Source organism: Sciurus carolinensis, chromosome 8 (assembly GCF_902686445.1).
Source record: "Sciurus carolinensis chromosome 8, mSciCar1.2, whole genome shotgun sequence".
In the NCBI taxonomy this organism is placed as follows: Eukaryota; Metazoa; Chordata; class Mammalia; order Rodentia; family Sciuridae; genus Sciurus; species Sciurus carolinensis.
This window is the reverse complement of record NC_062220.1, coordinates 24,267,838-24,294,860: the sequence shown is the minus strand read 5'-3', so window position 1 is coordinate 24,294,860 and position 27,023 is coordinate 24,267,838. Positions and strand designations below refer to the sequence as shown.

The following is a 27,023-nucleotide window of genomic DNA, read 5'->3' as shown; positions in this document are numbered from 1 at the left end:
TATCCTGGGGATTCATGTAGGGTGTCCTCTGGAGATTGAAATATAGTGCTTTGGGGCTGCATGGAGTCACAGGTATCAGAAGCCACTAGTATAGAGACCTCACTGTACAGCTGAGTGCCTGAGGCTCACAGGCCATCCAAGAGCTCAAGGTCACACAGCTGGCTAATGGTCCCAGCTCTGGTGTTCAGCCCTCTGGCTGGGGGTTTGGTGAGGACCACCTGCAACAGCACAATGCAGGGAGGAGGAAACTTTGGGGAATTAATGAGGAAAAAAATGGGAGAGAGGCTGAGAAGAGAGTAGAGACCAGAGGAAAACTTTTCCCTTTGTGTGAGAGCTTTTTAACAAAGCTATCGGCAGTCCTGGTCAGACTGCCTGGGCAGCATCGCCACCTGGTGGTCAGAGGGCATGAGTACTAGGAAGGAATGTCCACATGGGTCTAAGGCAGTGATGGCTTGGTGGGGAAATCCAGGGCTGCCCCATCTGAGGCAGGGTGGAAGCTGCCCAGGGCAGAGGGGCTCCTGTTCTGGCAGAAAAGTCCCAGCAGAAGGGTGCATTTCTGCTGGCTGCAGGCTGAGCTGTTACCCTCCGTCATCAGGCTGCAGGTTTAGGAACTGCGTGGTTGGGGACCTCCAGACTATAACTTCCCAGAAGAGATGGCTTTTCAAAGTGCCAGTGGAGAGTCTTTACAGCTCCATTTCTAGCCAGCAGCCATCCGTATCTGGGGACAGAACTGTGGGCAGGGCCTCCCGGTTATTATGACCTGCAGGCAATACATTCTCTTCCCACACTAATCTGGTCAACCGTCTTACAAAAGTTGTTCAGAGGAACCAGAGGAACATTAGGGTTTTTTGTGAAAAGTGGAATGGGCTAAGTAAGAGACATCATGGGGGCTGTTATCTTATTGATCAAGGTCCAGCCATTTGGCAAGGTATATACACATTTTATTTAAAAAAGTTTACAGTTTTCATTATACACAACTATTAAGAGGTTATAGTCAGAGGAGGCATTTGTCTTGGTGACAGACATGCCACAAGATCATCACAATGCAAGGAAAAAGGTGGAAGGAAGGAGATGGGGCAAGGAAAAAATAAGCGATAAAAAGCTTAGATTTCAATGAAGGGCTGGTAAGTCCCTTTTATCTCTTCAAGTATCACACAATATGTACCAAATACAATCAGTAAATAATGGCCATTTCTTCCCAAGCCCACAGACAAGACGAGTATTTGCTAAATTAAGAGCCCTGGCTCTTCCTCAGGTGAGCGGAAACCTGCACCTGAGAGCTGCTAACCCTCCTTTCCCAGAGGGCCTCCACTCCATCCAGTCTCTGATGGGATCACCAAGGTCTTCAGTGGCCAGAGGAAGTGTGAATATGGATTCAGAAGTCCAGAGAAATGCAGTTCTTTGTGCCCAATCAGAAATGATTTGATTTCACGCAACAAGGCTGTGAACCCAGTTAGGAAACTGATGAAGTAAAACTCTTGCTCACTTTTGAAAATGGCTTCACTTTTCTAATTGAGTCACTAAAACATTAAAGGGCCACATGCCATTTAAAATCAAACACATTCCCGGAAACGTGTGCCTAGGAACTTGACCCACAGAGGTTAGCAGAGGACCTGTCATGATTCTCAGCCATCCCAACAGGAGGCCTAGGAAAAAGCAAGTGTTAAGCCAAGGCCGAGGGCTTCGGGAGCCTTTTTGAGGGCAAAACTCCTTCACGGGAGTCACTGCTCAGCAGCCTAGACCAGCCAGTTGGCAATCAGAACAGTTTTTGAAGTGGATGAAAAACATTAGCATTGGAGAGTTTATATGGCAACTTTGATAATTATCTCACTAGAAAATGCTGGTTGAAAATGCACAGTAACCTCCAGGAGGGTGACGAGACTGAAGACAAACCCAAATGCCAGTGTCTGATTGGCTACCACTGAGCATGGTCCATTAGTCACCATGCTGGGCTTCTGGAGGGCACTGGGTTCCGTGCTGCTGGGCTGCAGTCACCTGACTTGTTGGTGCTGGGTGAGAGCTTGAGCTGTCATTTGAGTAGGGGCAAAGGGTAGCTTGTGCTGGTAAACCACAAGGTAGGATTTCAAAAATTATGGGTACTAAGGGTAAAGAAATTGTCAGATGCAGCTTTGACCTACTGTCACTGCCTCTAAAGCCAAGCATTTCAGCAAGGACAACCCCCCACCCGTCCCATCTCTGGAGGTCCCAGTGTAAGGGACACTCTTGGATGGCTCAGCTCGGAAAGGCTTTTGGTGTCACAACACCCTCTACTGCAGACTTAGTCCCCCATCTTTCACAGGAGCTTAGAGACCCAGCCAGGCCCTCTTCTCCTTTGCACCACCTGCGAGCATGAGCTCCTATTCCACCTTGCTCTGGAGTTGGGAAAGGGCAGAATTAGCCTAAGAAGAGATCTGTCCAACCAACCGAAAGCCAATTTCCCAGTGCAGAGGAAAAGGCTGAGAGCACCAAAACACGCCAGCGACCAGGGTTAGTGCCTAGATGGGGTTAGTGCGCAGAACCAGGGTAGTGTGATCTCGGTGGGAATCAGGAGCTTCCACTGCCAACAGAAGCCCAATTACACCTTTGCCACACACACGACACACACACGCTGTAGCCACACTCAGACGTGCTGCTCAGCCCCTGCAGCCTCCACCCCAGCCTTCATGTGGAAATTCGTTCGGCACCATGGCCCAGGCTGCCTCTCCAAGCCAGACCAGCTGATGGCTTTTCCCTGGAGCAAAGTGGAGATGATTTTCCAGCGAGGGGCTCATAGGCCTTCCCTAAACTTGGTTCTATTAGGCTTTTTTTTTTTTTTTTTTTTTTTTTTTTTTTTGACAAGATCAAAACAATTATTTTTTTTGGAAAGGTAATTAGAACACTATTGTTTGTACGATATTGAAAAAATACAATTTATTGTTTGAACTCAAATCACCACCCAGCACTTCAAGCCTACCCTAAGTAGCACCTACAGTAAAGGCTACAGAACAAGCAAACTGCTAAAGTGCAGGGAAGCAGGTCCCACAGTGCTGGCAGAGACCCTCCTCCCCCAAGGTCATGAGAAGACAGAGAGCCAGGTCAAGTACACCATCACATGTTAAATAGTTAATACTACCCTTCCAACAAGCCACAAATGCTAGCGATAACTCAGTATAGTTAACTATCCACAGCCCTACAAACTGCATTTTTCAAAAAGAATAACTTTTGCTTCATGCCCGTAATCAACATAAAATTAGTAAATTCTGTTTTTTTATTTAGGAAAATAATCATGCTAAAATCAAGTTGTACTTTATAGATTTTCAAAGAAAAGACTGATTGTGCTTTTTGAATTAAAAAAAAAAAAAAAAAAAAAAAGATAGGGTATCTTCCAACCTCACTGACTTAAACCTTGTCGAAATACAGCACTTCTAAACTAAAGACACACATCAGAAAGAAAAATTATCCCAGGGACATTCAAAAGTTGTCTTTAGAGGCTTTTAGGATTGACTAATTCTGCTACTGTCCTACTGGTTTCAGGGCGGGGGTGGAGAGCTGCTGTCTAAAACATCTCCGAAATCCCCTCCAGATTCAGCAGGCAACACTCAGATTTGAAAGAAATTCCACCACAACCTGGACGCAGGGTTAGGTGAGCAAACAGTGGACTAGCACACACCTTAAACTGACTTGCTCTGAACCCACCCAGAAAAGAAACCAACCTTTCTTCACAACCCGCCCTACTACCACGTGTTTCTGGATCCCTTCTTCCTAGTCAGTCACTCCGAAGACAGCGGTTTTTCCCATGTAGAGCCACTTTGGGTACAAGAAACTTTATTTGTTCCAATTATTATTCATCTTAAATTTAGAATGTGTATTGGGTCTGAAATACTCATTTCCCACTCCCACAAGCATATGGTGACCAGGCTGCTGCCAGGAGTAGCAGCAGGAGAGAAAACAAAACCCAAGCATTAAAGAGAGCCCGGGGCCTTGCAGCCACCAGGCAGATCTTCTTTCCCAGGTCTAAGAGTCCACCGAGCGGCTTGTCCAGCGAGGAGACCATCTCTTGGTAGGTGAAGTTTAAGTTTGTTACCTGTCTAAGCACAATTCACACAAATTAAAAAAAAAAAAAAAAAAAACCCAAAAACAAACAAAAAGCCCCCTCCAGTTTAAAGCTCTTAAGTCCAGGGCAGCGGTCTCAGGCTGGCCCAACACTAGGATGTGACTTTTCACTGCTGGATGAGAGGAAGCATCTTCCAGTCACTTTTCTCCTCCTGTCCGCTCAAAAAAGGTCTGGATTACAAGCTGTACCCCAAGAAAAATAATTGAATTCAGAAAACACTTCCAAAAGCTTCTCCAAAGCAAAACGCTGTGGCCGCAGGTCTGGTAGCGTGAAGGGCAGGAATCTACGTATAAAAACGTACTTAAAATCAGAGTCAAAAAATTGTTTTAAGTTTCAATTCTCCAATTAGCTCCCTGTTTTACACTGTTACTCCACAGAGACGGGCCCACTGAGGACTCACGGGAAGGAGCAGCTGATTCACGCACGGCTGGCTCTACATGCTCCCAAAGCAGGCCTCTTCCTCCCCAATTTTTTCCTTTCCACTTTGAAAAAGCACTATTCTATCTTCATGTCCAAGAGCTGGTTGGTTTGGTTTGTTTCTTTGGAACCATCAATAAAAGAAGCAACTTTTTCCTGTTTTACTCGTGTCTACCTATCGAGCGGCTATTTCTTTTGACAGTTCAGTAGCACACAGGCTGACTTGGCCAAATGGACTTATGAATGCATGCATTCGGACCGCATATTGCTACCAAAATGGAATGTGGGAATATGCTATGCACCTCAGGTTGAGAAATGACCAAGAAATCAAGATCTAAAGGGTGATATATAATATATATATATCAATGCTATTATTCATAAAAACCTTGTTTAGTAATAAAAAAAATTGCTTTGTTTAAATATGAATATTATAGTCTGCTTCTCATGGTTAGGAAATAATAGTCTTTCTGAAAAGCAGGTGCTTTTTCTACTACAACTCCATGTCCTGGGCCTCATCTTCCGAAAAGTCAGACATAGAACTCTCCGATGAGCTGTCACCAGTGCCCTCTTCCTGCTCCTTCAGGGCCTCCTCCGTTGCATATTTTTGGATGTACTCTGCACGGGGTGTGGGAGAGAAAACACCAGGGGTGAGTGGGCAGACATGCTTCAGTGACCCCAACGCTGCCAAGTCCCACGGAGCTTCCAACTCCCTTTCAATAGCAGGGGTGACCAGATGACAGTTGGTATGGTCACTACAGCTAAGGGGGATCCCACAGGGGAGATGGTAAGGAGTAGGGGCAACCCAGAATGCTGGTTTTGCAGAAGGATAAATACCTTTCATCACCATCCTGAAACGCTGAAGGGATGGGAGAAATGGGCACCCCACACTTTGTATTTTTTACTTTTATATTAATAAAACAACTTACATCCCAGATACAACAGGACTAGTTAGGATTCCACATCAGAAAATCCCCATCATTTTCAGATTTACAGTTGTATAATTACAGTTAGCCCAGATCTATTATTTTAGGATCTACTATTTAGTCTACACAGATCCTGTCAGGTTTTGGAAGCAGCCAGCAAAAACCATCTCCCAGAATGAGCTGCAATCTAGAGGCACAGGAGCCTCTGCATGATTTTACCATGCATTATTCACCTTAAGATTTACACTGCTAGAGCCTAGGCTCAATCTACTGACTAAAAAGGAATTTAAGAACTGCTGAATAAACAATAAACTTGTTCCTAAAATTGCACACTGTTTTCAAGTAAATTGCCTACACACAATATGAAGAGACAGGCAGACAGTGTGAATCACATCAAGAATGAAGGATGGTGCCAGTGGCACACGCCTGTTAATACCAGCAACTTGGGAGGCGGAGGCAGGAGGATTGCAAGTTCAAGGCTAGCCCCAGCAACTTGGCGAGAGCCTGTCTCAAAAAAAAAACAAAAAACAAAAACAACCAAAAACCACATGAGCTGTAAATGTAGCTCAGTGGTACAGTACTTCTGGGTTCAATCCCCAGTACCACCCCCCACCCCCCCAAAAAGAACGCAAGCTGGTCAGGCATGGTGGTGTGCTCCTGTAATCCCAGCAACTTGGGAGGTTGAGGCAGGAGGACCACAAATTTGAGGCCAGCCTCAGCAACTTAGCAAGGCCTTGAAAAAAGTGGGGGGTAGAGCAAACCTGGATTCAATTTCCACTTCCCCACCCCCCAACACAAATGTAAGCAGGACACACACATAATTGTCTTTTCTACTATGCTGTTGCAGGGATAGGGATAGGTAGATGGCTACATGGACTTGCCAACTTCAAGGAAACCACAGGGGTCTAGCTAGACTATTTTCCATATTTTATTTAGAAAGTTTGCAGACTTAAGACTTTAGTTCATTAAAAACTTTTTAAAATTCTCAACCATATGCTTTTTTTAGTTGTAGATGGACACAATACCTTTGTTTTATTTATTTTTTTGTGGTGTTGAGGACAGAACCCAGTGCTTCACACATGCTAGACAGGTGTTCTACCACTGAGCCACAACCCCAACCCCATTATAACAAATATTTATGCCGAGAGCATGAAGTTTAACTAGCCCTTATCTATGTAAGAGTTTACTTTTTGGAGTGAGAAATATTAAAGCCTTAGAAATTTTATTTGTGCCTGGCTCTTTGCTTCTTCCTTCATAGAAGTTGGTACACTTTGACAGTTTTTTGACACTGTAGTTTGATCCTATTAGCTTTCTTTAGTATAGTCAAGGGACAGCAGCTGGGTGAGGTGAGGTGGCCTATAATCCTGGCACTTGGGAGGCAGCTCAAGCGCTAGCAGGGAAGCAGCTTGGGAAGGAATCAGCAGGCCCTGGGAGGGGGTCACAGCCACACAGATCCCAAGCTCTGCCAGTCACACCACAGGACAGGCCATTCTAGGGGACAGGCTTGGGATGTGAGAGTACAGTATCAAAAGAGAACTATGTGTCTTCTTTCTTGAAAGAAATCTGAAGCACATAAGGCAGAATAGTGAGGTTTTGCTTCATTGACATATAGGTCAATAGTGGCTCATGGTAATTAAGTGTTTTTATATAGGTTTGGAACTACCCATGATTAACAAAAGAAAAGAATATACCTGGGTACCTGAAACTCATCCAACTGAATTGTCACATAGTGATACATTTAGAGAAGTAAAGGCGAAGATGTTGATTACCTCAGTACCAGAGAGCCTGCAATGGCAGACTTTATGCCACTCAGCAAAGGTTTTTGAGCAGAAAGTGACATATCTTTAGACAGTTGCAAGGATGCCCAGTTCTTCAGGCTGTTCAACATTTAAACCTGTTTTCAGGTTGTATTTCAAATGTGCACTCTAAAATGGCACTGACCAATGTCCAGGATAGGAAAAGGGTACATACGCTTTGCCGTGAGGTAAATGTACTGTGTTTGTGGTGACTGCCACACAATGGCCATTTCCAGCAGGTAGACTGGGAAAGGGTCAGGCTGGGACACACACATTTGGAAAGCTTCGACCTGCAGGGGCACCTGAAGTTGAGAGAAGTGGACAGCTCCCCAGTGGGGAACAGAGGGGCTCTAAGGACCAGTACACAAGGGAATGGTCACGTTTAGGAAATGAGAAATTTTCAGAAAGGAAAGGAGTAAAAGATCAAAGTTGCACAGAGGTTCAAGAAAATGGAACTTGAGAAGGGTCCACAGCATCAGGAAGAAATGAGGTCACAGATTCAGCAGAAATGGAGAAACAACTGCGGAGTTTAAGGCAAGGAAGCAGGAAGTTTGAAAATGAAACAGGCAGCAAGAGTCCTGACGGAGCCGACAGGAGCAGATAAAGGCTTTGAAACAAGGCAGCTGTGACAGTCAGGGATAGAGGAGGAAGGGACAGCTGGGGGAACAAAACACAGGTTGGTGAGGGGAGTGAGTTTAAGAAAGAAAGTGGGACACCTCTTACTCCTATGTGGACAAAGAAGGTGGGAGGGCTATATAACAAAGGCACAGCAGGAGGCAGGGATCACTGAGGTCTGAAGGCCAGAGTCCTCAGGGCATCAGGAAGATAAAATGATCACCAATTAACAATGGGTTCCTTCTGTAACTGGGATCAGAGCAGATACGCACGAAAATTGGGCTCATGCTAAACTGCTGAGGCATAATGAATACAAGAACCACAGAAATATATTCTGCACTGAGATATCTGTTTTGCAGACACTGTTAAGTGATTCCTAAGTCAAAATTTTAATATGTTTCTCATAACAGAACTTTTTTGAAACTGCCTCTTTTTTGGAATACCTGTTCACTTGGATATGCAGATACTGTGCTACATACATTAAATATTAATTTGTGAAGTATTTGCAACCTGAGTAAATTAATTATACTAGATTTATTTCTACTTTATCTAAACAAAAGCACCGAACAATACCCTACAGAGACCTATAGAAAATGAGGAAATAGAAGAAAAAAAATCACTGTTCAATAAATACCCCCAATGCTCCTGTTTGTCTTATGCCTGACACAGTTAAGACTTAAGGACTACAAATAAGACCTATATATTCAAGCTCTCATAAAACTACTGTAGTCTCTTACAAATGTACCTCAGAGGACCACACATTTTGAGGAAGCCGACATTGTGGAGCCTATGCAGATGGAAAAGCTGTATTAAAACTGGGAGGGTGCCAGTGCCCGCCATTCATTAAGAGCAGGTGCACTTTCACCAACTGAATTTCTTCTCTTTTTTAATGGAGCGCTATATATCCAGACTTTCCAGTGTGAAAGTTCTCAAACTCCAGAGGTGGAAAAGTCAATGAACATCAGTAAACCACTGGAGCTTTAGCCTTCTTTCACACATTTTCCTTTTAAAGAAATTTCAGCCCCATTAGTATGCAAACTGTCTTAATCATGGGAGGAAAAAGGATTCTAAATCCTAAGGGCAAGCCAACTATCAACTAGAGGCTGGCAAGTGCTACAGCTGTCTCTTTTTAGGTCTGAGAAAAATTGAGGAACTAAGCAGCTTAAGACTTGAAATGATTTAAGTTCTTTTGACTAGAGTTTAAACTATGTACCTTCTTACCTTTAATTTTCTGCTTGTATTCTTCTGGTCGATGGAGGTACATGGCTGCAGCATCACCATTGAGAGGATCTATGGGGTTAGGATAGGCCAACAACTGGGGCAGGAAGGATTCAAATATATTGGTAAGATCTGAAACAGACAAACAAACAAGCCCTTCATGCATGGGAACAGGAACATGCAAGTTCACCTAAACCTCAACTGAATTCAGTAGTCAAACCTGCTTACCTTCTCAGATTTTTTTCTTAAACTACATGAGGATGACTTTCCATAAAAGTATGTTCCACTATAAGTGACCTACATTACACATAGGTCCTTTTATTACAGTCCTTTTATTTTTAAATTTTGAGGCAGGGTCTAAGTTGCCCAGGCTGGCCTAGATCTTGCAATCCTCCTGCCTCAGCCTCCTGAGTCACTGGGATATGCCACCATGCCCAATTTCATTTTAACTTGAAGAACCAGATTCAGATATACCTGATATTTGCTTTGAAAGGCAGTTCTTTAAAAAAAATTTTTTTTAATTATTAATTTAATTTTGTGGTACTGGGATGGAACCCAGGGCCTCGAAATGCTCAGCAAACACTCTTCACTAAGCCACATCCCCAGTCCCAACTTTCCAATTCTAAGTCACTCTATTTTCCAAAATGAAAATTTAGAAACACTGCATATATTATTAAAACTTGTGCCAATACTCTACAGCACCCTGTAGTCTTACAAAATGAGCAGTTTCTTAAAATAGCCATCTTCTACAACTTTTAAAATCCTCTAAAAGTATTCAAGTGTCAGCTCTTCTAAGAACTGAACAAAATTGCACAGGATTTGACATTTTAATTCTCATTGACTTCTTTTCTTTGGTACTAAGGATTGAACCCAAGGGCACTTTATCACCCACCTGCATTCCCAGTACTTTTTAATTTTGAGATAGGGCCTCACTAAATTGCTGAGGCTGGCCTCAAACTTGCGACTTTCCTGCCTCAGCCTCCTGAGCCCCTGGGATTATAGGTATGTGCCACTGCACTCAGCTCTATTTTTGTTTTTACAATGAGCCTTCTATGCAGAGTTACATGTGAATGTGTTGCCAAGTCACATCACTTGAGAGTCACGGTTTTTTAACCAGGGGTTTTGCTCCCCAGGGGAATCTGGCAATGACTGGAGACATTTCTGGTATCACAACTAGAGGCTGCTACTGGAATCTAGTGGGTAGAGTCCAGGGACGCTGTTGAAGCATCCCACGGTGCACAGGACAGCCCCCTATAACAAACAATATTCTGGACCAGAGCTATAGTGCTGAGGCTGAGGAACTTGGCTCTTGAGAAGGGGTGAGCAAAGCTTTTTGCAAAGTATCAGTAAATACCTTAGGCTCTGTGGGCCCCTTACATCTGTATTCAACCATCAGTTCTGCTACTATAGCACATAAGCAGTCAAAGATAACAGCTAAACCAATGGACGTGGTTGTATGCCAATAAAACTACCTAGAAAACCTAGCAGACTGTTTGTTACACTCTGCTCTAGAAAACCCTCCACTTAAGAGGTGACTCTTCCTGACCACTGTAAGTTTAAGAAACTGAGCTGTTAGAATACTCTAGAGCTGCACCATTCAACAGAACTTTCTGCAGTTATGAAAATGTTCTCTACCTGCACTGTCCAAAACAGTAGCCACCAGTCACATGGCTAGAATGATTATGTGAATAAAATTTTCATTTTATTTAAATCCAAGTTAAATTTTAATGACCACTAATGGCTGGAAGATGCTGTATTAGGAGACAGGTCTAGAGAATGATGTACAGAGGCCCTTAACAGCTAGATACTAAAACCAAGCAGCTCTCCTTTTTTGGGAGGGTACTGGCAATTGAACTCAGGAACACTTGACCACCGAGCCATATCCCCAGCCCTATTTTGTATTTTATTTAAAGACAGGGTCTCTGAGTTGCTTAGCACCTCACTTTTGCTGAGGCTGGCTTTGAACTCTCAATCCTCCTGCCTCAGTCTCCTGAGCCACTGGGATTATAGGTGTGCACCACCATACCCATCTTTTTTTTGGATACCAGGGATTGAACCCAAAGGCATGTTAACCACTGAGCCACATTCCCAGTCCTTTTAAAAAATTTTTTTCTTTTGAGACAAGGTCTTGTTAAGTTGCTTAGGGTCTCGCTAAATTACTGAGGCTGGCTTTGAACTTGCAATCCTCCTGCCTCAGTCTCTGGGATAACAGTTGTGCACCACCATACCCACCCTTTCCTTTCCTCTCTTAATCCTTGGGTTGGTAGGTGAGTTTTTTAAGGTAACGACAGAAAATACCAAGAAGTGAGCAAACTAAGATTCACAAACTCTCCATTTTACATGTAAAGAAACCCAGGCACACAGAAGTTAAGTAACTTGTCCAAAAGGCTGGAGTTCAAACCTGGGAGTATCCACTATGCTACCACTGTTAATGGATTAAAAAAAGGAGAGGGGGAATGTCTCAACTTTCACTGTGGCACAAGCTCCCAATAGCTCTGCAGCAAAACTACATACCTTCTCGGGCAGGGGAGCCAAAGTCCATGGCTTAAAGACAAGCCCACCCCTTTCTACAAGTTCAGGTCCAGCAGGACAAGCTCTAAGCTCTTTCTCAGAAGCAATATGCTTGTTTCTGCCATGTTGTTACAGGTGCCACTCAGAAGGATTAGCTGCTGACCACACCTACCAAACACCAGAAACCTTTACAAAGTATAGGTTCTATTCTCTGTAAGTAACACCGAGAAGTGCTTCAGGGCTAGAGATATTGCAAACAACATATTACATAACCAGGGGTTTCCTGGGTCCCAGGAAGAGATTTTATACCCTTCCCTACTACCTTTAAGTTTCTTCAAGCTACCAATAAGTGGCTGTGCCTATGTGTTTGTTCCAAACAAGTAAAAGAGCCCTTAATTATTAGTTCTTCCTTCCTGTGTTAACACACTTTTGATCCATTTTTACAGACGCACTGAGTCACACCTACAAAACAGAAGAGCAGAAAAGGAAAGCCCACAGCTTGTCTCTGGGTGAAGACAATAGCTTCTGCAGGCTTAGATGTTCTGGTTCTGGCTGCTATAAAACAGTGTAAACTTCCTCAAAGTGGCTAATAAGGGTGCTAAGCAGCCAGAATCCTCCCAAAAAGGATATCTCTTAAATATGCAGATAACCTACTTTTAAGATAAAGATGTTGGAATGGCACAGTGGCACATGCCTAAAATGTCAGCAAATTGGGAGGCTGAGGGCAGAAGGATGGCAAGTTTGAGGCCAGCCTCACCAAGACCCTGTCTCTCTTTCTTGTGTGTGGTACTGGAGATGAACCCACAGCGCTGTACATGCTAGGCAAGTGCTCTACCATTGGAGCTACATCCCCAGCTTGTGACACCCTGTCTCAAATTTAATAAAAGAGCTGGGTATGCAGCAGCTCAGTACACCCAATCTAGCGATTACAGTCAGCTACCTCCACTTCTGGCCGACCCAAGATCCCTGTGAGGCATGATTTTTGATAAGCCTGAGACTAAATCCGCAGGTACTAAAGAGCGGTTCTACAGCATTCATGTGACTGTGACACTCTTGCCTCAGTTAAGGTATAAGAACTAATGATTTATGTTCATATTTTTTAAACACTCAAATAATGATTTCTCATTAAAAGCAGCATCATTTACCTCACTTAATCTGGAGCAGTGGCTGCTGGGTGAGTTAAGTCTTGGCTGTTTATTAGAAATCACCCAAAAAGCTCTTTCAAGATGTACTTGCTGAGGCGTCATACCTACCCCAGGGCTTCCAACTTAATGACTAGCTGGCCTTTGCACGTACATGATACAAATATCTGAGCCTAAATGAGCAGCCGGGGACACTAGCCCATGTGGCCCCTACCCCCAAAGACCAAACGGGAAGGGTGTGGCTATTTGCTTGTGGGTTCTTTGGCAAGAACATAGGTTTGGCAGCTGAGCTGAAGAGGCTCTGGCTGAGCAGCCTTCCCCAAGTCTATCTTCTTTATGCACAATGAAGTCACAACCACCTTCTTCAGGTGGAGGTATGCCAAACCATAGGCAGGAAAAGGTGGATCCATTCCAGAGGCATTAAAAGGTTGCTTTAGAGAATGGCAGGGCACACATTGCCTAACACAATGTGGGTATCCAGCAGAGCAAATTCCATTAGGATGGAGATTTCAGCAAAATGCAAGTTAGTTCCTCAGTGGTGAGCAATGAATGAAAACCTAGTCTAATCTCAGGCCTTCCCTGACTTGCTCTTTGACCCTGGGCAGGTCTCTTCCTCTCTGCATCTCAATTTCTGCAAAAGAGAAGTATAATACTGCTGGTTCCTTATCAGGAAGTAGTACACATTGCTAAAAATGACTCTAACATCTGCTTCAAACTGCACCAAGGGACTACACTACAATATTAATACAAATGTAATCTCTTTTTTTTGGTGGGGGTGGGGTGGGGGGGAGGAATCAGGGATTGAACTCAGGGGCACTCAGCCACTGAGCCACATCCCCAGCCCTATTTTGTATTTTATTTAGAGACAGGTGTCACTGAGTTGCTTAGTGCCTCACCATTGCTGAGGTTGGTTTTGAACTCTCTATCTTCCTGTCTCAGCCTCCTGAGCTGCTGGGATATAACATCTCTTAAGAGTAAAAATTTCAGCTACCTGTAACTCTTAAGGATTATATGCTAATTAAAATAAGTCACACTGGAAAAAAAAATTGCTTTCTTCAGGTTAAACTGCTGTGGATGTTCAAAGCAGGCCTCACTTAGCAAGCAGGCAGTCATCTTAGGGACTAGTATTTGCAGGATCTTCATTTGTTTTTTAGATTTTTTTTTTTTTTTTTTTTTTTAAAGGTACCAGGGATTGAACCCCAGTGTACTTAACTACTGTGCCACATCCACAGCCCTTTTTTGTTTTGAGACAGTCTCACTAATTTGCTTATGGCCTTGCTAAGTTGATAAGACTATGTGATCCTCCTGCCTCAGCCTCCAGAGCTGATGGGATTACAGGCGTGTGCCACTGTGCCTGGCTCTGTTTTTCAGATTTAATACTTAAAAAAAAAAAAAAAAAAAAAAGCTATAACTCAGAAAATACCACTATCAAATAATATTTACAACTAGGTGTCAAGAATAATTGAAGCCATTCCTACTTTCTCAAAAGTCACCTCACTCACTCCCCTTTCTACTTCTCCTGTCCCCTGGATGCCCATGTGTTAGGCTCCTTTTTACATACAAAAAAGTAACTTAAAAAAACTTATTTGAAAAGATAGCAGTCCCCTGTACAGCAGTGTAAATTCTGAGGTATTTTTAAGAATTAGTTTTGTATCCTCTCACTTTGAGAAGCCTATTCTTAAAAGTTTATTTTACTTATTTTGGGGGGGGATCAAGTCATATAATTTTAAAGAATGATGTTATGATTACCAAACCTTTATAACCCGTCCTTCACATTTCCAGTTTTATCAGACTTGACATTAAAATTACCTCTCGGAAACCCATTCCCTCCTAAGAGAGTAGATTAACTGCAACACCCTCGCCCGTGGGCTCCAAATCTCCAGAGGAAAGGTAGTTAGGCTTTCTTCTTATACAACACTCAGTTTCCCCAGACTTGCCAAGAGCTCTGACAAAACACCTCTAGTTCCTCTTCTCCTCAGCATGTCTTGTCAAGCCCCATCTATATTCCAGGCCTGGATCAAGGCAGCCATCTTCTGGATGGCCTCAGGGTTCCAAACTCTTCCTTTTGTAATCAGAAAAAAACTTCCTTAAAACAATCAGGTAATTTCTCATCAAGGCCAAGTTCCCCTTGCTCATGTTCAAACCTCTTCCTACTTCAGAGGCATGCTACCAAATTTATAATTCTGTCCCTCTTCCCTCTGGTGGAGGACTTCTTTCTGCCCAAGATGAAAACCAAGGGCGGTCTGTCTCTAAGGTATCTACCTGTTCTGTAATTTAGTAAGGAGAAGGGTTGACACCTAGTTGTAAATATTAAAACATCCTGCTCACAATTAGAAAGGGAACAGTGCACAAAACCCACAACGGGTCAATTCTCATGGTCTAGAACTGAGGATTCCCTCTGTGATTTACACAGATCTCATTCCCTGGGTTTCTGGCCAGTACAGTTGAAACTAATGGCTAAAGAAGCTGTGGCCACCTGGGAATTTCAACCATGTTATTCATATTCTTATTACTAGGGAAAATCAATTGCTCACCTTTCCAAATACCCTAGGCTAACTTCTGCCCATCTTATAAGAAACTGTTGAATTCATCACCATCAACTGCCAAGCAAGTCATCAATTGACAAAGGAACAAAGCCAACCACAAAAATGTAATTTCTTTCTTTAGACAAGTTTATTTTTTTGGTGGGAGGAGGGCATCTACTGTATGTATAAAACCCAGGTAGCCAAATTTTGGATGGTAAGATTGAGGGCTGGGGTTGTAGCTCAGGGGTCAAGCATTGGTCTAATTTAACTTCTCTTCCTCATACCAAGGGGAGAGGAAAGTTTGGAATTAGAGTAAATAAGACTTCCAGATTTCCTTTATATGTAATAATCTTGGGTTAATTAACACATCGTCATCTTTTGCTCTTTTGGCCATTCCTAAGAAGTTGCATAATAATGTATTTGTTTTATTTTATTTTGATTCATTGTACACAAATGGGGTACCAACTATCATTTCTCTGGTTGTACACGAAGTAGTGTCACACTGTTTGTGTAATCATACATGTACATAGGGTAATGATGTTTGCCTCATTCCATTATCTTTCCATCCCCCGGCCCCCTCCCCACCTCTTATTTTCCTCTATACATTCCATCCTTCCTCCATTCTTGCCTCCCTCCCCCTTTTACTTTCTTGCTTACATCTATGAACACTAAAAAACCGAAATTCTTATAATCCTAGTGACTAAAGGCTGAGGCAGGAGGATCACTAGTTGGAGGCCAGCTTTAGTAACTTAGTGAGACCTTGTATCAAAAAATAGAAAGGAGTGGGCATGGTGGCAAGGCTGAGGCAGGAGGATCACAAGTTCAAAGCCTCAGCTACTTGGCGAGGCCCTAAACAACTCAGCAAGACCCTGTTTCTAAATAAAATATTTAAAAAGGCTGGGGATGTGGCTTAGTAGTTAAGTGCCCCTGGGTTCAATCACCGGTACCGAAAACAAAAAGAAAGAGAAAGGGTTGATGGGGACAGAGCTCAGTGGTAAAGTACCCCTGGGTTCAATTCCAAGTATTAAAAAAAAAAAAAAAAAAAAAAAAAGGGTTAAAAACCTACGTACCCCATCAACCAGAGAATCCTGCATTGTCCACAACTGGGCAGTTGTTACACACTGGAGGAAAATATATCTTGGGATAAGCAGATGACCAACACACCAAGGGGCTTTAAAACTTCAATAAAGCCTATCAGGAATACCCTCAGATAGGCAGGCAGACTTCAAAAGAGAAGGTTTTTAAGATTTAGAGTAAGATTCTCTAAAATGATTATTTTGAACCCAAATTCAACAAACAAGAGCCCACTTCTCTGTTCCGAGGACACAAAGGTGCAAGCTGGAACAGTTCACCCACAATGACCTCCTGTGGTGCCACAGTACAGGTCCCATTGGCCACAATTTGTCATGCCAGATATAGTTTGCTGAATGCTAACAAGCAACAAATACCATGGTACATACCAACACCAATTTGCTAAAAGGTAAATTAAAGAGTGTACATAACTACTGAACTGAGAGGGTCTTATGTGTGGATAAACTATACAAAAGGTCTGAACTCATAATCCATGCTAGTTCGTGGATCTTTTTAAAGGTCTCGATGCAGGCAAACCCCAAAACAAATCATAACACCTTCCTCCTCACAACTCTTCTGCTACTAGCAGGGATTAAGGATTATTTAAAAACTCAAAAGAAATTTTTTACATGATATATTTAATGTCACTTGGTGGTAGCACTTTGGCTTTTAAATATTCTAAGCTTAGAAATGGTTCTGTTGTATGTGGGAAAAGGGCAATGTCAAAGATGCAGGGTACTAAAACCTAGAGAAGAGTGGATATTTCTGAAGTACCAGGTCACCAACATGAGGTGTGTAGTTATGTAACATGGATGACTTTAAAGCATTCCAAACCCAGTTACCAAATCATTTCCTATTCATTGCCTAATAGCAACATCCCCACCCAATATATTTAAGTTGCACAGTCTACAGAAGAAAATGAATGTTCCTACATAGATCAGAATAGATCAAACAGCTCTTGTTCACTGAAACTGCTGTTCATTGCTTTGCCAATCTCAAAACATTTCTCACCTTACTGAGGTATTTTTTAGAGGTCATTCTAGTTCGAACCTTATGTGCCCTTGCTTACCTTAAGAGATTGCAAGCTAAAAATACAGTAATAGGACTTGTTATTAACTTTTCTGAAATGAAAGTAGTTAATGTGTAATTAGCTAGCTAGGTATTCTTACAGTTACACTAAAACTCCTTATTAAAGCTTTTAATTACTAGGTAATAATTTAGTTGTTGTTAATGCCAGAAAAGAATAACAAGAGACAATGTCATTCAATCGTAAGTGTTCATGCATGGGGAAGACTTTACTCACATGTTGTAATCACAAGCAAAGGAAAACAAATCAAGGTTACTTATCCATATCATTAAGAATGAAACTTGAGCCCTGAAAACTACAGCTCCCAAGAAAGCAGAACACAGCTGTGACTGTCTTTCAGAACCATCATGTTCCATGATCCACAAAGCCTGGACCACTCCATTATAATGCTGACCACCAAATATGGTATGTCTTCCTTCTGCTTCCTTTTTTTTTTTTTTTTTTTTTTGAATGGTTTTTGAATGGTACTAGGGACTTAACTTAGGGGCACTCTACCACTGAGGTATATCCCTGGTCCTTTTTATTTTGAGACATGGAATCACTAAGTTGTCCAGGCTGGCCCTGAACTTTGATATCCTTCTGCTTCAGCCTCCCAAGTTCCTGGGATTAAAGGTGTGCACCACCACACCAGGCTGAACTTGGTATTTCTACTGAATTTTGACTAAGTGTTCAACCCACAAAGACTCCATTTTCCTGGGATAACTAACTGAATTCCTGAATCCCATATTTACACCACCTCTGAAGATTTCCAAGCAGATAAAGGAGGTTGGTCAAGGAGGTAACCTGTATTGCTGAAGTCAACAAATCCAAAACTTAGCATAGTCATATTTCTTTATTTATGATAGGTGACATTACTCCTAAGTACTGAAAAGAAACGGCTCTACCTGACCTCTATGAGACTCAGAATGACACCCAGCCACTCCAAAGGCAGGATGATGTCTGTGATTCCAACATGGATGGATCAATACCGAATACTGAGTTCTGGAACCTATTCAATAGTGTAGCTGTTGGCCAATCAATCATCCGAGAGCACAAAGATTTCTTATCAGTGTGATGACACTACAATGTCTGGAAACAGCATGTACTAATGCAACACAAACCATTATTTAAAGAAACAACTACCTTGAGCCAAAATCTGAATTATTAGGGAAGATGCACAGGTTGCTTAGCTGAAAAAGTGAGATAATAAATCTATGTCTTAAGTTTTTCCTAATCAGTTTGTTTCTCTTGCCTAATCTCCCAGTTCCTGACACATTCCTTCTGTGGTAGTCAATTTCATTTGTCTGTTAAGAATGCCCTAGATTACTAATGAAGTAATATTCTAAATGTTATTTTTCTCCTCAGCAAAGAAACAGTGGGAGTGTAGTGTTTACTGGTTAACAAGCTTAAACTTATTTTATAAGAAAATAGTCTTCCACTTTATTTGTAGAATCCACAACACAAGTAATTTGCCAGTCAAATGGGGATGATCACAATGGAGGCTGGAGAGAGAAATATAAGTGCAGATGTCAGCACGAATGATATCACACGGCACTGCAGCGACGGTGCCGCAGCCCCAGAGGAGTACAACTGAGGATAAAATACATTTTGGAGAAAATCAGAAAATGACAAAATCAAAGGAGGGTTTAAAAAGCTACCCCACGGCTTAATGAACTCTTTCCATCAGTTCTTAAAATTACATTTGTTTTTGAAACTGAAATCCAAGATCCCCTTGGCTGCATTTTAAGTTTCCCTGTGCTTTTATCACAGCTGTCTGGAATAACAGAAAGGATGGTAAGAAAAGATGCTATCATGCAAGAAGCCAAAATAAATAATTTTGTCACCTGCTACTTTCCTTTTAAAGTCACAAGAGTAGCAATAGATAACTTTCAACTGATGACAAGCACCTTTATAAAATTAACTGTATTACCCACTATAATTAGTTCTCTTGCAGAGTTAAATAAAATTAAAAATTACTGGGTAATTAAACTATGATTATGCCAATTTTGAACTTCTGAATGAACAAGTTGCACATACACTTGGCAAAGAGGAAAACAGGATGAAAACAGAAGCCATATGTCAAATGGGCTGCCAGCAATCAATTTTCTCTGGGGAGATAGAGGACTAAATTTACCAAAAAGATAAACATTTTTAATATCAGGTTATAATAAGTGTAATATAAACTTTATACTACACATATGTATACCCATTGCAAAGCACACGCCTGGAGCAAAGTGAACTGCAGGAAATTTCACAACCAACTCCCTGCTACTCACCATATTATATAGTAGGGGTAGGTGTTGAAACAAGTTTCAGGTGCCAGGCTAAGCCTTTTGCTTTTCAGTTGAATAATTACGCTAATATGCCAACTTTCTCCTGTTAGTTATTTAGTATTAGATTGTTTTTCGTCCTTTGAACTAAGACTCTCTTAAGAATCACTGTAGGAAATGAGTGATTCAGAATTCATCAATTATGTTCTAACTTTCAATGCCAGAGCTTCAGCAGTTTGTAATAAAAATTCATTTCAAATCAAGAAAAGTCTTTAAAACAAAAAACAAAAACAAAAACAAAAAAAAAAACCCTTCAAGGTCATTTGAACCAACTCTTCTTACCAGTACTGTACGTGTGACTGGGAATTGAGCCCAGGGCTACATCCTTCGCCATTTTTATGTTTTGAGTCACTGAGTTGCCCAGGTTAGCCTCAAACTTGCAATCTTCCTCCTACCTCAGCCTCCTGAGCAGCTAAGATTTCAGGCCTGCATCACTTCTACCAGTACTTTTATATATGTTATATTAGCCTGCTTCTAAAATGTCCCATGGAAGAAATGTTGAATTTTCTTGAGAAACTATTGAGTAAAATGTCATCAGTTTTCCCATAGTTGGTATACTTTTTTTTTTTTTTTGAACCAAGGATTGAACCCAGGGGCACTTAACCACTGAGCCACATCCCCAGTCCTATTTTGTATTTTATGTAGAGACAGGGTCTTGCTGAGTTGCTAAATGCCTAGCCAAGTTGCTGAGGCTGGCTTTGAACTTGTGATCCTCCTGCTTCAGCCTCCTGAGCTGCTGGGATTACAGGCATGTGCTACTGCACCCAGCTACTCAGTATGCTTTTGTTCAAACTGGAAATATTTGTGTTTTCCAGCACTTACCTGTAATGTTAGTGTACCCATACTCTTGTTATGGAACAGTTAGAATAACTCATACAGATGCAATGTGGAAATCTGCTTTCTGTTTCTATTAACGCTTTTTTTCTTTTGTGGTACTGGGGATTGACTCTAGGGGCGCTCTGCCACTGAGCAGCATCCCCAGCCCTTTTTATTTTGGGACAGGGTCTTGCTAAGTTCATGAGGCTGGCCTCAAACTTGCAATCCTTCTGTCTCCCGAGTTGCTGGGATTACAGGTAGAGGCCATCACACCTGGCCTGTGGTTTAATTCCTGCTGCTTATTAAATGCTTTGCAAATGCAAGAACATATCTAACATTTTATAAATGTAATAAAACCTTAGTTACGTTGGCTTCTGCTTTAAAATCTGTTCTGACACTCATATAGCTGATAGAAATGTGAAAATGGTGCAGCAACTTTGGAAAATAGACCGTCATTCCTCAAACAGGAAAACAGTTACCATATCACCTACCAAACTTACTCTGAGGTACATACTCAAGAGAAACGAAAACCTATGTCCACGATGAGATTTGTGCACAAATATTTACCAAGGGATTATTCACAATAGCCCAAAGTGGAAATAATCTGAATGTCCATCATCTGATAAACACAAACAAAATGTGGTAACAAGGGAATATTATTTGCCCATAAAAAGGAAATTCTGATATATGCTGTGTCAGGGATGGGCCTTGAAAACATTATGCAAAATTAAAAGAATCAAGTCAAAAAAGAAGACATTATATAATTCCACTGATAAGTAATGTTCAGGACAGACAACTCTATAGAAATAAAAAGTAGATTAGTGGTTGCCTAGGGCTGGCTGGGGTGGAGGGTCGGGGAGGGAATAAGTATAAAGACGCGACCTTCCCTCATTCCCTTTGCAGTATCAGGGATTGAACCCAGGGGCACTGTGTAACTGAGCTGCATCCCCAGCCTCACTAAATTGCCAAGCCTGGCCTCAAACCTGTAATCTGCCTGCCTCAGTCTACCAAGGAACTTGGATTACAGGTATGTGTCACTGTGCCCAGCATGAGTTTCTTTTAAGAAAATGTTCTGAATTGTCTGGTGATGGTTGTTCATAGCTGAATATACTACTGAATTACACATTTTCAGTGGGTGATTCAATAAAGCAGTTATTAAAAAATTTGTCCTGAGACATGAGGTATTTGACAATCAGCAAACCTCTTCTAGAAAAAAAGATCTTAGTCAATCTAAAGTCATTGTAACTGAAACCAGCTTGCAGTATTTTGATATGTACACATTTCTAAAATGTGAAAGTAGTTTAAGAAAATACATCATTACATCAGATAGTCCAGGCAGCCTGCCATGAGACATTTTTTTTTAAACCTCCAAAAATCTTAAAAGGAATCCATTTAATCAACTCACAGTATATGTTCTCTCTTGTTGCCTCCTTAAGCCACCATCTCCCTAAAACTCTCAACAGTAGTGGGCATGATTAATTTAAGTTAGCAAAGAGTTGAACCTGTACTGTACACGAGGCATGGTTTTAGGTGTGTGAATGTGTCTATGTGCAGACAAGCAGCAAGACAAAGTCCTTATTCTTGTGGAGTTTTTAACACAACAGGACAGAAGAAACTGTAAGTGAGTTTTAAAAACTTAAAGTAAGGTACTGTACAATGGAGTGGTTAGGAAAAGGAGGCTTCTCTGAAGAAGTCATGGTTGAGGTGAGAAAAGAAGGTACAAATCACACAAAGATCAGGGAAGAGAACTGCAAATAGAGGAAATAATTCCTGACCAGCAGAATGGGGTTGGAGGGTTAAGTGCGTGCTGACCACCAACCCTCCTTTATGATTCTTATTCACTAACTAGCACAAAGATATCTGGGAGATGCCTTACCTACCTTAGACCATTAAAATGTCTCCCGACTCTTCAACTAAAGGAAGCTGTCTTGTGCCCTTCAGCAACTGTTCTACCACTCACGCTTGCAAACCATAATGGACTGCACTAAGAGTCCCAGGACTTTTAAGACAAGACATGCACCTGACAATCTTTAAGGCAGGACACAAGCTAGCAGCACCAAAAAATGAAGGTAAAACCAACAAATACAGGGTGCAAAATAAAACTGGGCCAGAAAGAACTACAAAATATGAGGGTATCTATGATGACTGCCAACAGGAGAATCAGAGGAATCTCATGGGAACCACCAGAGCAAGGAATGTCTGGTCTGAGAATTTCTGACATATGCGTAGAACAAACAGATTTATCTCTAATTTCAAATATACTCCAAAATATTCAGCTCCCCAACCAGGTCACAAGCTCAAGGAGAAAAGGCTTGATACGTCTCATATCTCTGATTTTCAGTTTAGTGTTTTGCAGATGGGCCATTCATTTGTTGATTCACTGCAAAAGATGGGTTATAAGAGCTTGTGGCCTTTGAAAGAGACGATTCCTGGAAACCACTTACACCATTCATCTCATTTCAGAAGGACATTCCTAAGAGTTTTTCTAAAACTAAACCATATTACATATAAACATGGATATACAATGTGCTTCTGAATATACACATATTTAAAATGTCCACATATGTACTTGTGTGCCTATTATACGTATGCCTTAAGTTCAGAATCTCTCAAAATTACTTTAAACTTGCACTGCTAAACAGAAGCTTGTATTTTATAGAATATATTTTTTCACTGAACACACTATCATTCAGTCCCTCAAAATTCCTTCCCACCCCCAACAAAGCATCTTAAACCAGAGAAGAAACACCATTTTTTTTTTTTTCTTTTTTTTGGGTGCTGGGGATTGAACCCAGGGCCTTGTGCTTACAAGGCAAGCACTCTACCAACTGAGCTATCTCCCCAGCCCCCCAAACATTTTCTTAAGCAGTGTCTCAACATCTCCAAAAGGTATTCCATGGCCAAACTCACCATAGAGAGCTGTCCAAGTTTGATTAATTACATCTAGACACACAGTTCCTGACCTGAAACAGATGGAAAGAATGGCATTTAAAAAAAAAAAAAAATCAGAAAGTTAGTTGCATGTATCTGGCAACTAATTTTATTTATCAAGAATAATACTTTTAATAGATCCTTAAATTTAAAAACAAACAAACAAACAAATGGGGCAAAGTATGATGAGCAGTAAAATATTTACAAGGTCATAGGTGTCTCCTTACAGACTGAAAAGGAAAAATAATTATACAACAAAGAAACCAATAAACACCTGAACCAGGTGGTCAGAATTAACATTGGGAACAGGGGCAGACAGAGTTGTGACACCCTGAGAAACAGATTTTCACTATGTGGTGAAGTGAGCGCATACCCTGAAACTAATAAGGAAACAGACAACTGAGGGACAACTTATAAAATAAACTGTCTATATTCTAGATGAAAGTAATTTTAAAGAAACATGACAAACATATGCAATATGTGGTTCTGAACTAAATCTTTTACTAAAAGGGGGAAAAAGTACTAAAAAGTACATTACCACAATATGGCAATAAAGTATTACATTAAGTTCCTGAATCTGGAAACTACTTTGATTATGTAGGAAAATATTCTTGTTAGGATGACTGATATGCTGAAATATTAAAGCACAAAGGGACACAATGTACTTATACAACCTACTCACGCTAAGTTCAGAAAAAGCTCACAGGTAAGCGGTATGAGGGCAAAATGGAATGCTGTGAAAAGCAAAACTGCAGTCCAAATGATCACGTATCCTAAGCAGCACTGGAGGGATAAAATAGGCTACAGTGGAATCATTTTAAAATACCACTAATACAAGAAAAGGAAAATTAAGATTCATAACTGAAATGAAACTAGTCATTCATATTTGCCTTTCTCTAAAGAACTAAGAAATACTTTTAAGGTCTAAAAAATAGCAAATCTGTATGCTGAAAACAGATCTCTGACCTGTGTCTATAAAATGAGAACAGAGACGTGGAATATTATAAATGTTAGCTGGATATCAAGGGAAGCGAAGGACCCAGGCATGACAATGAAAAAAGCAATCCAACAGGTGAACCACAGCTCAGTGGTTTAGAATAGCATATCACTAGAATTCTACAATTTAAATGACCATTCATAGTCCACCTCCCCCATAAAACCCAAAATGATAACTATGGATTCTTTCATAACCAGGAGAGAAAGAGGAACTCTAATCAAGAGCAGTTGCTGCTAAAATGTAAACATTTTTAAATAGTTACTTACGCTTCATCAATGTTGGGATGGAAAATTTTATTCATGAATCCTGTAAAAAGAGATGTTAATTAGCAGCAAAAAATATTCAGAGAACAATGCGTTTTAAAGTTTGTCAGCACTAGAACAACTTCAGTATGATAAGGAAAAAGGTGACAATACTCATAAACCAATACTTTTAACCTCAGATCACTGGCTATTGATAAGACTGTATTCTCCTGTTGACTCCAATTAACTAAAACATATGAGAGTTCTATTAACAAACAAGCAAATTTGGGGGAACAATGCAGTTTTATACAAAATAATCTTAAAAGCAATTGTTTCCTGAGCTATGAAGGAACTCTCCAAAGAAGAATTTTTAATACTGATTTATAACTAGTGTTGTGATAAATGTTAAGAAACTTCACTGACAACCCCCCACCCCCCCTACACAGTTTTATTGTTCAAGCTCCAATCTGGAGGTTCTGCACTTGAACTTCTCCTTCTGAGGCTCATTTACCGTCATTATTAGGCTACACCATGTGCAGAACACGAATGAAGCTGTTGAAACGCTGGAGGAACACCACTTGCAAACTAAAAGGATTTCACAAGAAGTGACCAAAATATTTCCTTTAATTTTTGTCTACTCATTCAAGAAAACCTAATCTTGATTAAAATTGAGGCAACTAAGAAATGAGACACAAGGAGTTTAAAAAAATTCTCAAAGATAGCTGTATCTGTCAGGGATTTAAGTTTTTAAAATTTATTCTAAAAAACAAGTACAGATTTTAATGCATTGCTATTTAAATTGCAAGGAGAAATCATTTTCTAATTTAGAATAAATGATTTAATCAATATTTGTATATGCAAATGACAATATTCTACAGTAGAGATCTACTGTCAAAGTTGTCATTTTGTCATTCTTTCCACTTCGTTTCCTTATTTAGGATTCCATTCTAAACTTGTAGTAAATTCAAGTTCCTTACTGAGGCACTTTTTGCCATTGGCATGTCCCAACCCCACCTTCCTTCACCCGTCCCCACAGGTTCACTCTCTCATTCAAAACCTACCAGAAGCACCTACATGGCAGTCATTGTGCTTGTTTAGGATAAAAAAAATAAAAAAATACACTATTCTTCAAGAGATCACTAAAGAGGACAAGAGCCAGGAAGGAATAAGTGCAATGCATACAAGGTATGGACAAGGGGAACGCATGTGGAGAGGGGAAAAGTCTTAAAGATAGAGGCAGCACTGCATTGCAGGAGGAGCCGCAAGTCAGTTGCTATTGACATTACCTCCAAAAATCTTAGAAACTTTCTTCAAATTAACAATTGGGGGAAAAGAATATAGTCTTTGGTTGCTCTAGCTACTCAAATACTAATCCTGCTTCAATTTGTTTTTACATCCTTTTGTACTCTGTACTGCAACAGTTTTATCTACTATAATGAAGAGGGTCCTGCAATGTTTAAATTACTTTGATTCCCCCCCCACACACAAAAAGCCGTGTTCAATATTAACTTTTCATTAAGGAAATTAAAGATGTTTTAAAGTCTATACTTAACAGGTATATGGTTTATGAAGAAATCATAATAAGCTGATAGACATGATCATGCCTAAGTATTAAAAAGCAGGGGGAAAAGTTCCAGATGACCCATAAGGGTATTCATAGCAGCATTGTTTATAAAAGCCTAGAATGAAAGTCAACCCCATGAACACGAGATGAATGACAGAACACCCATATATACTTGGGAGTCCTATACAGCCAAACATAATCAACTAGATCAATACGTACCAACTTAGATCTAAAGCTGAGTTTAAAAAAAAAAGCCAGATAACAATGATATATTTACAGCATAATAAAATAAAGCAATAACTCTTATTCTCCATGGAAAAACATATCAAAGTTGGAAAAATATTTCATGTAGGGTACAGGGCCATGGTCATGGTGGCAATAGGGAACAGAAGAGGAAATGATGGTTAAAAATGATTTAACTGACACCATATTCCTTTTAAAAAGGGATAAAGTGCTTGTACATTATTTACTTTTTTTTTCCAATACAACCATACACACAGATAAACTGGAAGCAAATATGGACCAAAGACTAGCAGTGTCCAATTCATGATGGTGCAGACATTTTCTCCACTGTACTTTCCATGACCTATCACTCCCTCTGCCACCCTTGAACCAGAAATGGGATTGTGGAGATGTGAAAGGCGAGTGTCAATAGTAGCTGTTTTTGAGAGACTCCCCCACGATCTCTCTCTTCTGACTCTCCTAAATTTCTACAAGTGTAACATCAATGGTTAAACAAAAAACACTTTCAGTGTGGGCACAGAGG

General features: G+C 40.8%; 1 protein-coding gene across 3 annotated transcripts in view; it reads right to left on the bottom strand.

Annotated features, from left to right (window-relative positions):
- Window positions 1-924: 924 nt before the first annotated feature.
- Ube2h (ubiquitin conjugating enzyme E2 H) overlaps window positions 925-27,023 on the bottom strand; it is a 99,780-nt gene continuing 73,681 nt past the window's right edge. For 2 of the 3 annotated variants that reach the window (XM_047560260.1, XM_047560262.1), the window contains 4 exons: window positions 24,718-24,757; window positions 23,434-23,486; window positions 9,066-9,194; window positions 925-5,125 (listed from right to left, as the gene is read on the bottom strand). In XM_047560260.1, the coding sequence (XP_047416216.1) occupies window positions 5,001-5,125; window positions 9,066-9,194; window positions 23,434-23,486; window positions 24,718-24,757 (347 nt within the window). In that variant the 3' untranslated portion in view covers window positions 925-5,000. The remainder of the gene's footprint in view (window positions 5,126-9,065; window positions 9,195-23,433; window positions 23,487-24,717; window positions 24,758-27,023) is intronic. The other variant, XM_047560261.1, reaches the window with a different exon arrangement.